The sequence below is a fragment of the Equus asinus genome, chromosome 3 (genome assembly GCF_041296235.1).
Source record: "Equus asinus isolate D_3611 breed Donkey chromosome 3, EquAss-T2T_v2, whole genome shotgun sequence".
Classification (NCBI taxonomy): domain Eukaryota; kingdom Metazoa; phylum Chordata; class Mammalia; order Perissodactyla; family Equidae; genus Equus; species Equus asinus.
The window spans coordinates 160,688,106-160,700,184 of NC_091792.1; the positions used below are offsets into that span (position 1 = coordinate 160,688,106).

General features: G+C 63.6%; 1 protein-coding gene across 1 annotated transcript; it reads right to left on the reverse strand.

Moving 5' to 3' along the window:
• Positions 1-220: 220 nt before the first annotated feature.
• On the reverse strand, positions 221-6,505 carry NAT8L (N-acetyltransferase 8 like). The gene is made up of 3 exons (XM_044767971.2): positions 5,957-6,505; positions 4,240-4,404; positions 221-1,630 (listed from the first exon to the last, which is right to left on the reverse strand). Exons 1-3 carry the CDS (start codon positions 6,324-6,326, stop codon positions 1,263-1,265), a joined length of 903 nt encoding a protein of 300 aa, XP_044623906.1. The 5' UTR covers positions 6,327-6,505; the 3' UTR covers positions 221-1,262.
• Positions 6,506-12,079: the final 5,574 nt, after the last annotated feature.

A 12,079-nucleotide genomic window follows, 5' to 3' on the forward strand; every position in this document is an offset into this window, starting at 1 on the left:
CTTTCAAACCAGGCATGCTCTTTGGGGAGAAGTTATGCTAAATCAGGGTCTCCCTTCAGATTTCAAACTCTGAAATCCTCCACGCCCCCCCCCCCCCGGCCACCCACTTCCACCAAACCGGGCCAGAAATAGTGCATATTCTAGACCACACAGGTGTGTGTATTAAGGTATAAACTACCGTTTTGTCCCAAGAATTAAAGTCATGCAGAGTGCTATTCTGTCTAAATAACTTATCAAAAAATAGGTCGGTTTCAGGCTGGGAGAAGCTATGGGCTCGGTGGTGTTGGCAGCGGCCTGGATTAGTAAGATTCACAGGGCAGAGCCCATCAGCTATGAGGCAGGAAGGTTTTTAGGGAGGTGTAGGAGAGGCCACCATGATCTAGCTGGCGCTGGGGGAGAGGCAACCCCGCGACGGCCTCCCCACCCTGCTCTCCTGAAGGGCCTGACACGGCTGTGCAACAGGTTGCTATGGGAACCACACCTGGGCGATGACGCCAATCAGCAAAGCCCAGGCAGGGAGGGGTGGGACCAAGAGGAAAAAAAGGAGACACGATGTCAAAGGAAAGCAGAACTAGGTGAAGCCAGGGGCAGCATGGATGGCCCAGCCCTCCAGAGAGCAGGTGGGTCACCAGAGGCTGGCTCAGAGGTGGGGCGGGGGCTCTCACCAGTCTGGGCCCAGTCTAGACAGGGCAGCAGGGCGGGAGGCTGTGGGCATGCGGCATGCTGCAGCCAGGCCACATCCTCAGCATGCACAGAGCAAAGCGGGGCCCACGGCCAGCTCGGCACTCCACAGGGCAGTGGCTGGCCAGCCCAACAGGCCACCCCTCCTGGGGACCAATGACTGAGCCACAGCCTGGCTAGTGGCCAGGAGCCTGCTGGGCGAGGGCCTCGTTGGAGAGGTTCTGTGCTTGGTGGGCAAGATTGGGCCTGCCCCAATGGTGGTGGGCCAGAAAAGGCCCCTCGAGCCGGGCCGGGCAGCTGCGTGGGTACGTGGTGGTCCATGCTGTCACTCTTCACGGCGTGGCCCCAGCAGGCTGGGAGGGCGAGGGGCCGTGGCTGCAAACAACCGACCCACCCAAAGAGTCACAGATGAGCAACAGCTCCACACCCCCCAAGAACCAGCCAAAGAACCACGTGATGTTGAAAAAAGAAAAACCCAACACAAACGCCAAGGTGAATGTCTGAAAGCGGGCCCGGGTGGCGGGCAGGCGGGCGCAGGCGGACAGGGTGGCCGGGGTAGCAGGCTGGCAGGCAGGTGGCGGTCACTCCTCACGCAGCTGCAGGCGGTAGCGGTGGTAGCGGACCTGGAAGAAGAGGCGCTCGGCCAGCGAGAGGGTCATGCCGGGCAGCACGTAGTGGTCACTCGAGCCCATGTGTCTGAAGCCCAGAGACTCGTAGAGCTTGTGGGCGGCCACCTTGACGGCCGTCGTGCCCAAAACCACCGCGGAGTAGTTGTGCACCAGAGCGAACTCCAGCACCTTGCGGCCCAGCGCTTTGGCGATGCCCTTGCCACGGAAGCGTGAGTCCACAGACATACGCAGCAGCTCCACCGTGTTGTCCGCCTCGTGGGCCCGCGCCGCCACGATGCCCACAACATTGCCGTCCAGCACAGCTACCCAGAAGCAGGAGCCTGCGGGGAATAGGGCGGTCACTGCTGCTGGCACTGCTGCATGACACAGCTGCCCCTCCAGAGCCCTCTGAGCAGAGACAGCCAGGCCTGACCTGCCTGCTGCCCACAGCAGCCCTGGAGTGGCCCTAGGCCTGATGCTGGGCAGGGGAGGGCTCTGGGGCCAGAGTCCCTTCCCCAGAAAGCAAGAGCTGGTCAGGCTTCAGCCAAATGGGCCCCTCCCCTTCCCACTTACACCCATACCAAATGCCTAGACTTCCACAGATGACCAGGCCATGAGTGCAGCTGACCTGCCCTGGCTCCCAGCCACCTGGAGCCCATCACACTTGTCCCCACGTGTCCACACCATGGAGCTAGAAAGAGGTAGGTACCATGAGGGAGCATTTAGAAGGACCCCTACAAATGGGGGCTGAGAGGGTCCTGGGAGAACAGACTAGGGCAGCAGGGCCATCTCTGTGAGCCACAAGCCCGGAGGCTTCAGGGGGTCTCAGGGTCTCTGGCTCTGCCAACCCTGTGGCCTCCACTCTTCTGGGTCAGGGGCTGTTTAACCTGGGAGCCCTGTAGCCTGCCTGTGTCAGGATATAAAGAGGCGGGCCCCTAGCAGGCTCAGGGGAAGGTCCACGTGGAGAACACTTCAGAAATCCAAGTGGAGAAAGTGGGATGGCCATGGGTACCACCAAACCCCTCCACCGACACTGGCTTCTCCTGGTTGAAGGAGAAGAACGGTGGCCAGGCCAGCCATCCCCATCCACAGCCCAGACCAATCACAGCCCCACGCAGGGCAGGAGGAGGAGGGAGAAGGCCTCAGAGGGGTAAGGCGGGGAGAGGGGAGGAAGATGGGAGGGGAGAGGCCTGTAGGGCACAGGCCACAAGGAGAGTCTGGTCACCTCTGGTGACTGAAGACCCAGGGGCTACAAGAGGCCGGGGCTGGCCAGTGGGGTGTGGCCGCTCCAAGAAGACTGGCCTGCACACACCCCGCCCACAGCCACTCCAGCCTCCATTGCCAGGTCCTCCACCAACCACTTCCCACCACCCCTCCCACCCTAGCCTCCCTCCTGGAGTGGCCAAACTCTCCCCAATAAAAGTTCTGCACCTGACCCCTGCCTGGAAGACACTCCTCACCCCTCTGCCCAACCCCTGGGGGGTCCCTCACTGTCTTGTCTGCTGATATGCCCATCAACCCATCAGCTCTGCAAGAGGGTCTCCTGTCTCCTTCACTGCCATACCCTGAAACCTGGCATGTGGCCAGAGCTCAGAAATGGCTGAGGGTGGTGCTGACTACCTGCTGCCCCTCACTGTCCCCCTCCATCAGCTGGCCTGCCCACCGTCCAGGGAATCTGGCTCTCACTCCACCCAGGCCCACCAAGGCCAGACCATAGGTCAGGACAGTCCTGAGAGCCTCACCCCTTCACAGGCCTCAGTTTCTCCATTGTACAGGCAGCTCCCAGGGACATCAGCTGCTGCCCAGCCTCTCTGCCCTCGCGGGACCTTCCTGCAGACCCACCAGATGTCTCAGGGGCAGGGCCCCCTTCTGCTCCTGCAGCCTGGGCTTTGGTGCCAGCCAGGTTGGTCTCACCCAGGCACCTCCTCCCATCCCAGCAGAGCCAGGCTGAAGCTAGGCCTCCATGGAGGCTGATAAGATGCTTTGTGTGGGATTGGGAAAGAGTCAAGGAGAACCAAAGGTGCCCAAGGTCATCCAGGCAGTGGCAGGGGCGGGACCAGTCAACACAAGATGAGCCAGCTCGGCCAGAGCTAGTGGGCACAAGAGCTGGCAGTCCCAGGGCAGGTCACCCTGGCTCTGGGATACCTTATGGCCCTGCCTCCCAGGACCCAGCCTGCCTCAGGGCCAGTCTGGACAGAGAACGGCCCCCAGGGGGCTGCAAGCTCCTCCAGATCAGGTCCCAGTCCCTCCCTCTACAGAAGGCCAGGAGGTTGGAGTGAGACCCTCAGGCCCAGTAAGTGGCCCAGAGACCAGAAGTGGAGGCCAAGACTCAAGACCCCTGCTTCCCCAGGGTCCTCATCTCCCCAGAGTGACCTCTGCCCTTCCCCGGGGCCTCTCCCTGCCATGGGGTCCTCTGCCCCTGCCATACACGCTCCCCTCCACGAGGGCCCTGGCACTGCAGGCCAGCTCAGAGTCCAGCAAGGCACACCAGGCAGGACCAATAAGAGGTAAGAAAGACCCCCATCCTCCTCAATAAGCACCAGGGAAACGGCACCTGGCAGCATGAAGAGCAAGGCCAGGACACCATGGCCCTGGGCCAACTCAGGTCAGTTAGCACCCTGCCCTCAGAGGATACAGGACAGAGGCCCAGAGCCAGGCAGGCCTCTGTGGACACTCAAGGACCTTGGTTCAGCACCAAGGACCTAGCCCTGCCTCCCACAGCCCCTGCCACCCCACTGTACCCCCAACCCTTGGCCAGAGCCCTCAGTCACCCATAAGGCTCACATCATGGAGGCACTACAGCCAAGCCCACTCGTACCTGGCCTTCGCCCCAGGCCTGCCCTGATGTTGCTGGGGTGAGGGCAGCTCTGCCAGGAGAAGGAGGCTGGGGGAGAGGGCAGAAGGGGCAAATGGAGGGGAGAAGGGGAGGCTGGAGACCCTGGGGACTCACCTGGGGGCTTCATGTAGTACTGCTCGATGTCAGCCATGTCCGTGTGCAGTGCGCAGTCTAGGTAGGCAAGGACCACCTTCCGGCTGTAGTAATAGCGCAGGCCCAGCAGCCCGGCCGGGACCAGGCACGTCAGCAGCAGCGAGCGGGTCAGGGCAAAGCAGAGCACTGCAGGGAGAGGTGCGGCACCATGAGCGGCAGCGGGGTGGGGCGCTGGGAGACCCATGGGGGGCCGGACTCCGGGTTGGGGAGATGGGCCCAGGCCCCCCCTTACACTGGCAGAACAGCTGGCAGAGCGGCCACAACGAGCCACACACTGCTGCAGGCCCCCTGGTAAATAAGCCAGTTAGGGACGTCGGCAGAGAAACCATGCCAAACACGCCATGACTGTTTCCTCTGGAGGAGCAGTGGGTCATCCTAGCTGCTCTTTCCTACTCTCCCTATCACCAAACTTTCTCCCCCAAGGACACGCCACCTTTATAGCCTGACATCATAGGATTTCTCAACATCCTGAGCACAACAGTGGCCTCTGGACAGCTACCCTCAATGGCTGGTGGGAGCAGCCCCAGGCAGGGCTCCTGGGGGATGGTCCATGTCCACCAACTATGTGGTCCTCCCCCAGCTGGGGAAGTGGCTTTTTGCACACCCTTGCCCACTCTAGCCTGGTGGGAGCCAAGGAGCTGCCTGTCCAGGCCCCTGGAGGCCGTCCCACCCTTGAGAAATGGGGAACCCCACCTTCCAATGGGGGACCCGGGCCAAAAGCCCTCCCGGGGCCAGCTTCTGGGTGTTGTGAGGACAGGGACCGGGGAGGGAGCCCCGAGATTGCTTCCAGCCCCATCTAAGCTGCTAGGAGGCAGACGCGCCTGCAGTGAAAGTCGCCTCTTCTGCGTGACCTTGGGAGAGTCGCACCGCCCCGCCAGCCTCAAGCTCCTATTCTGTGAAATGGGGAGAGCCACCCTCTGCCGGTAGAGCTTGGGTCGGGGGAGCTCAAAGTTCCTGAGGGGCCTGCCCACCAGGAGGGCCAACTGCCCCCCTCGCGCCCCCTTGCTCTGCCTCCTCGGTGCACACCCTCCCCGGCACCCTGGGAGCTGGCTGTCTTCCCCTCATAAATTAGCACTTGGAGCCGGCGAGGCAGCCTCCCCCGCCCCGCAGATTATATATAGTTACACGCGCCAGGCGCGGAGCCGCAGCAGCGGGCGCTACCTGCCGTCACCCCGCCCCCACCGGGGATGACCTGGGAGGGGACCGGAGCGGGGGGGGGGGGGGGGGGGGGCCGGCCAGAGTGGGGACGCAGGTGGAGACCCTGGTTCTCCCCCGCCCGCAGCCCCTGCCCTCGGCCCGCGCTGGGCCTACGCTCCTTCCCACGCCCCCGTCCGGCGCGCCTTGGCTGGGAGCCGGGGCCGGCCCCACCGCTGGTGGCCACCTCGCCCTGGGCCGCCGCAGAAAGCAGGTGCGCGCGGGTGCGTGTCTGTGCCCGTGCGAGGGAGCATGTAGGGGTCTGCTTCCCTCCCAGGCTGAGTCCCAGGCAGGGACAGGAGCGCAGCTTCGGCTCGGTCCCCAAGGTGGGGACGAGCGGGGCGGAGGGAGTCCTGTGATTGTGTCCCCAAGGGGCCCGGCGGGCGCGGACTGCGGCAGGCAGAGCGCGGCGGGGCCCGCGGGCTGCGCCCGGCTCGGCCACGGCCCCGAACCCACTGTCCCCCGGGGGTCCCCGCGCACTGACCGGCCAGCAGGGCGTAGAGCAGTTGCGTGCGCGGGTGATGCCGCAGGCCGCGGAAGGCCGTATTGGGGATGCGCTCCATGATGCCGTCGTAGAAGATGCGGCGCGCTGCCTCCTGCTCGGCCGGGCGGAACTCGCGGATGTACACGCCGCGCCCCTCCGGCTGCCCCGCGCCCCCCGCACCGCCGCGGGGCTGGGGGCCCGGCGCCGGCGGGGGCGCAGCGGGCGCGGCAGCCGGCCCGGGTGCGGCGGGCAGCGGGGGCCACATGGCGGCGGCGAGCAACGCGTCCTTCTTGGCCCCCGGCAGCGCCTCATGGTCCTCGGCGGCCACGATCTTCGTCTCGCAGACCATGTCGGGAGGCCCACAATGCATGCACCCGGCCAGGCGGCGCAGCGCGGGGACGCAGGCCGGGCTGCGGGCGGGCACAGCCCGGGCCCAGGGCAAGGGCGCGGCGCCCTCGGACCCGCGGCGGCGGCGGCGGCGGCGGCGGCGGCGGCGGTGGCGGCGGCTCAGGGGCGCGGGGCGGAGGCGGCGGGCGGCCGGGGCGCGCGCAGGGAGCTGCGCCGCATTTTGGAGAAGTATTTATAATGCAGCGGCGCCGGTGCAGTCGCGGCGCCCGGGGTCCCGCAGGGTCCTAGCGTCCACTGCATTGGCTGCCGAGGGTCACCATGTGATCTCGGAGGTGGGAGCAGACGCCGCCTCCGCGCCCGCCCGATGGCACACTTGGGCGCTGCGCCGCGGCCAGCGGGAGTGCGTCCGGGAGGGGGCAGCGAGGGCGGCCAGGGGCGCGACGAAGCGGCCGAGACCCGCGAGGTAGCTGGGGACCAGCGAGCGCGGGCGGGGTTCGTAGCCTGGATGGGGCGCTCCGTGGGGCTCCGGGCAGGTCGCCTCCTGCCGAGACCCTGCGCCCCTGCGCCGCCGCCGCTCAGCGCGGGCGTGGGAGCGCCAGGACCTGGGGCCGGGCCACCGGAGCCCGCAGCGCTCCGTCGTCCTCCTCTTCAGCCGCCGGGCGCAGTCACGGAAGCATCTCCATCTCCATCTCCCGCTCTTTGTCTGAACGCTGCTCCAGGCCGGGGCTCCGGGGAGGGGGCGCCCCGGCTTCCCCGCCCGGCGCCCCTGGGAACCTGCGCCCGGGGCCGCACCGGCTGGAGGCGCGGAGAAGCGGTCGGAGCAGGGTCTGATGCCCACGTTGTCCGCAGCCCGGCGCGTCCCAGTGCGGCGCAGCACCCCCACGCCCCGCCACCGGTACGACACTGGACCCCGGCAGTGGGCACCCGGGGCTGTGGGGCCCGCAGGACCCCTCCGGGCTCGGCCCCCGCCTTCCGCGGCCCGCGCATGCGCCCCATGATGTCGGTGCAGGTGCAGTGGGGGCTCTCACCAGGTTCTCCCGGTCCCCGAAAGCCCGACCTAACGACGCTGCTGGCCTGGGGCGGCGGGTGAGGGTGGGGTTGGGGAGGACAGGTAGTCCCAGACCCCGCCCCCAGCACTTTACTAGCGCAAACCCCAGCGGCTCTGCATTCCCTTCTCCGCGTCGCCCAGCATTCCCTGCGGGTGACCCCGCAGGGCAGCCTAGAGCTGAGTTCATCACACCCGCGCGGGTGGGGACGAGGCCTAGGGGACCAGACCTGAGGACCCTCAGCCTGCCTTGGGGCCCAGAGAAGTGACTATGGTCACCTAGAGGCCAGGAAGGGGACTACCCTATGGCCAGAGTCGCTGGGAGGGTCACAGGTGGAGTGTGGAAAGGGAGGCCCCCGGACTCAGGAGATTACCTGGACCACAGCTCAGCACAAGGGCTGTTGGCAGAGGGACAGCCAAGATGGGAAGTCACCCCCACACCATGTTTCCGAGATACCAGGATTTGTCCCGGGCTGGGCTGTGACCTTCCAGGAGAGCAAAGTGGAACGATGAAAAATCTCAGAGGAGCTCACAAATCGGTTCAGAGTCCCCTCCGTGTGCTGCCGAGCACTGCCAGAGGCCCCTGCCCAGCCACATGGGACCAGATTCCGAGGTCCTGCGGTTGGCCAGGTGGATGGCAGGAGTGTCCCAGCAAAGTCAACAGCCCTGCGAGGGGTCCAGGCAGAGAAAACCAGGAGTGCGAGGGGGCTGGTATGTTTGGAGGAGTCAAGGGGCTTCAGAGAAAGGGCAGAGTGGGCTGTGAATGTGTGCCTTGAGGCCAGATCCAGCGATCTGGGGAACTCTCTATCATGCTATGTGATGGGGGCCAGGAAAGGGGAGCACCGGGTCCAATGTCCAGGAGCGCCTGGGCAGTGTCCAGATCCCCGACCTCTGACCCCAGACTTGGGTGTGAAGGAGCCCCTCAGAGCAGAGTGGCCCAGCTCTATGAGATCACAGCCTCTGCTGGTTACTACCCACTCCACCTCACCCCCAGACCCTGAGCTCTCCTCCAGCCCCCAGCAGCCAGGCCCCAGGATGGAGGGAGGGCCTGGGGTTCGCACTCAGCATTACCTCCATGGGCCCCCTGGGTTCTGCAGACGCGTGTGGCCTGACCTCACCCTTCAGCCCACACAAGTCCCTGAAAGCCCCTGGGGTCTTGATGGCCTGGCTAGCCTAGCTCTCCAGCCCCCTGATTCAGAGGGGCCTGGAGAGTGCCAGGCCGAGGTGGGGAGGGGGCAGCCAGACTCAGTTTGGAAGGGACAGGGCTGGACCCCAGGGATAGCCATTTGGAAGGTCTTGGAGACATCAGGACCGGGGCTTTAACAAGCTTGGAGTGTGGGTGGCCTGCAAGGGGAAGACCCCGCAGGCAACAGGGCCGCCCCAGGCCCGTGCCGAGCCTCAGTTTCCTCCTGGGCTACTTGGGGCGCCACGCCCGCCGCAGGGAGGCTGCGCCGGGAAGCGGGTCCTCTGTCAGGAGCCCATTTTACAGGCGAGAAAACCGAGGCTCAGCGAAGTCGGAGTCGGTCTGTTGTCCCTGTGCCTGCGCCGGGGGGGCTGCCGCCATCCCGCGACTCCCTCATGCCCGCGAAATCCCGCCCACTCCTCTGGCTTCTGCTGCTGGAGTCCCCTCCCCACCAGAGACCCCTTGGCTACCCGGCCACCCCGAGATCCCCGAGCACCGCCAGAGCTCCGCCGGTCCCAGGTGAGGTGGGGCGCGCGCAGCGGAGAGACCCCCGCCCAGATCCAGAGGCGGAGCGCGGAGGGCGCCCTGGGCCTCCGGCGCGCGGTGCGGGGACAGGGCGCCCAACACAGGACGGCTCGTTAGCAGAACAGCGCCCGGACCCCAGGCGAAGAAGGGACCGGCAGGCCGCGCGGGGCGGGGGCCGACAGACGCGTCCCCTCTCAGGACCAGGGTAGGGGGCTGTGAGCACGAAGCCTCGCCAGTTGGTCACAACTAGAGGGGGCCTGGGAAGGGGACGGGGCAGGACGACAGAGGTGGGTGGGTGGGAGCGCTGCAGGAAGGAGAATGGTCTGCAGGAAGTGAACCAAAGGCCCGGAGATGGGGAGAAAACATAAAAAACCAGAGGACCCGAGCAGAAGGCCCCTGGCACAACTAACAGGAGCTCCAGAGAGAGAAAAGGAAGGGGAGGAAACGACGAAGGAATGGTCATTTCCCCAAGCTAAAGGACTGGGCTCTTCATTAACACCTGTCCAGCGGACTTTCGGTCCCCAGAGCTTCCAGAGGGCGGGAAGGGAATGAAGCTCTGACAGCCACCCGCTGCCGGCACCTGAGGCTGATGGACCAAAGCTGCTCACCGCCCCACCCAGAGTCCATGACCCACCACCCATCCTTCTCTTCCACACAGGTCCAGTGAGTGCCCAGCCTCTATCAGACCCTGAAAAGAATAAAGCCCTGCCCTCCTGGGGCTTTACGATCTAGCAGGGGGTGGGGGGCAGGGAATAAACTAAGAACAGAGCTCTACACTCTACTATCCCTTAGGGACAAAGAAAAGTTAGGGGGGATAAGGGGCTGAAGAGTGAGGAGGGTTGTGGAGGAGGCCAAGTGGGTAACTCCATGGAGAGGGAACTGCACATGCAAAGGCCCTGAGGCGGGAGGGGTTATAGACTGAAGGTACTAGCAAAAGATATTTTCAGACAGGCCAGCTCAGAAAGTTTGCTTACCATACTGTTTTCTAGGAAGCCACCTGAAGACATGCAACAGGGAGAAGATGACATGGGATCTGGAAAACAGTGGCTCCAAACTAGAATAATGAAGGGTGGGCAATGGGCAGTGGGACTGCCCAGCGGGCCAGGAGCAGGAGAGCAAGGCCCTGGCAGGGAACATGGGGGGAACGACTTGACTGCTGGAGAATGTAAGGATGTGATAAAGGCAGACAATGTGGGGACAATAAGGCAAACATAAACTCCAGGAAAAACAAAAGCCGTCCTAAGATAATGCATTCCCCGCTCACTGCTTAGCCATGCTGAGGTTCATATTTACATACAGTCCTGAGAGACGCTCTTGACTGAACCAGCCTACAGACAAGCAGGAAAGCACGGTCACTGCTCCAGGACAGGACCTGAGTGCCACTGGCCTTGACTACATGTTAGGCTCAGCTCCTTGCAAGAGTTGTCTGTGCTGACTGTCTCCACCTCTGCTCCTCCCACGAAACTCCCCTTCAGGTCTTCCTTGCCTCCAAATAACCCTGTTCTTCTCAACGTCCACGATGACCAGAGCTGCCAAGGCCAGCGGTCCAGTCTTGGGCCTTGCCTGACCTCAGCAACATGTGCCATGCTGACCCCTCTCTTCCTCCCAAAGCCCTCACCCATCTCAGTGCTCTTCCTGCCTCATGGCTGCCCCATCTCCTCTGAGGGTCCCTCATCTCCCTGCCCTCTCAGGGCCCATCTCTTCTCTGTTCACACTCAGGCCACAAGGCTCTCTCTCCAGCCCCTTTTCCAGGTCTCTCTGTCCCGTTGGCCCCTGGACCTCTCTGCTCAGGCATCGAGGGCACACCTCCAGCCTAGCATGGCCAGCGCTGACCGTCCTTCCCCTTCTCCCCAACTCTACCCCCCCCTTCTCTCAAAACCCACCTGCAAATGGCAAATTCCACACTCTTCTGGCTCTCCTTTCAAACACAACCAAACCCATCTGCTTCTCACGCTGCCACTGCCGCCATCACCCAGCCCAGCCTCTCCTCTTCAGCTCTGATGACAGCATCACCTCCTCACAGGCCCCGATTCTGTCCTTGCCATTTTCAGTTATCACCCAGAAGCGCCCTGTCCAGATGTCAAACCGCACCCCTGCTTGCTCAATCTCCCCAAGGCCCCCCAAGAGGCCCCTCCATCACACTGTCCCCACTCCCTCCTGATCCCCTCCTGACCCCCTGCAGCTGTGATACCACTAGCCTGATGGACCAGGCACAGCAGCCTCCTGGCCCCTCTGCCTGTGGCTCCACACCCCATCTGCCCAGCTCCTTCCTCCCAAGGGGCACCTCCCCTGAGCAGCTTTCTATGAGAAGCGCTGATTGCTGTATCCATATTTTATAGGAACAGAAACTCCAATTTGCGCCAGGGTTTATGGCTGCCCACAAAATACAGGATGCCCAGTTAAACTTAAATGTTGGATAAACAACAAATAACTTTTAGTACAAATATGTTCCAAATACTGCATGGCACATAACTTATACCAAAGGACTTGTACTTTTTATACGAAAAAGTATTTGTTGGTCCTGCATCTCTACCTGGCAACCTCAGCTGAGAGCCCAGGCTACACCTCTGCCTCCTTTGCAGCCAAGAATATCCATGTGACTGAGGTCAACCAACAGGACGTGCACTGTCTGGGCTGCCCTACAGGGAAGGCACCTGCCTCTGCCACCCCTCTGCTCCTTTCTGGGGGCCCCAGGACAGAAGGATCCTGGTCCCTGCCATTGCACCCCACTCATGCCCAGGCTCAAGGGCCAGCCTAGGCTGGCCGTGGCTTCAGTGCCCCTGTCTCCTTCTGGCTTGCGTTAGAGCTCAGGGGCATCATCGCCACCAGACTCTCGCTCAACCTCCCTCCACGGCCAAGGTGGGACTCTGGTTTGTTCACTTGGTCCTGACACCTAGATTGGCACCTGCGTGTCAGAGGCTTCCGGACAGAAAAGCACTGACAACAGGACAGGTCAAGGGCTGGAGGCCAGTGGGGCGGGGGCAGGGCAGGGCAGGTCCTGCTGAGCTCATGGCAGGAGTGA

What these genes read in the sequence shown, in the direction of transcription:
- NAT8L (XM_044767971.2), bottom strand. Translation starts at nt 6,326, where the DNA reads ATGCATTGTGGGCCTCCCGACATGGTCTGCGAGACGAAGATCGTGGCC. An exon ending in GCTCTACGCCCTGCTGGCCG is followed by an intron (nt 4,405 to 5,956) that starts GTCAGTGCGCGG and finishes CTCTCCCTGCAG; the next exon opens with TGCTCTGCTTTGCCCTGACC. An exon ending in GTACTACATGAAGCCCCCAG is followed by an intron (nt 1,631 to 4,239) that starts GTGAGTCCCCAG and finishes TATTCCCCGCAG; the next exon opens with GCTCCTGCTTCTGGGTAGCT.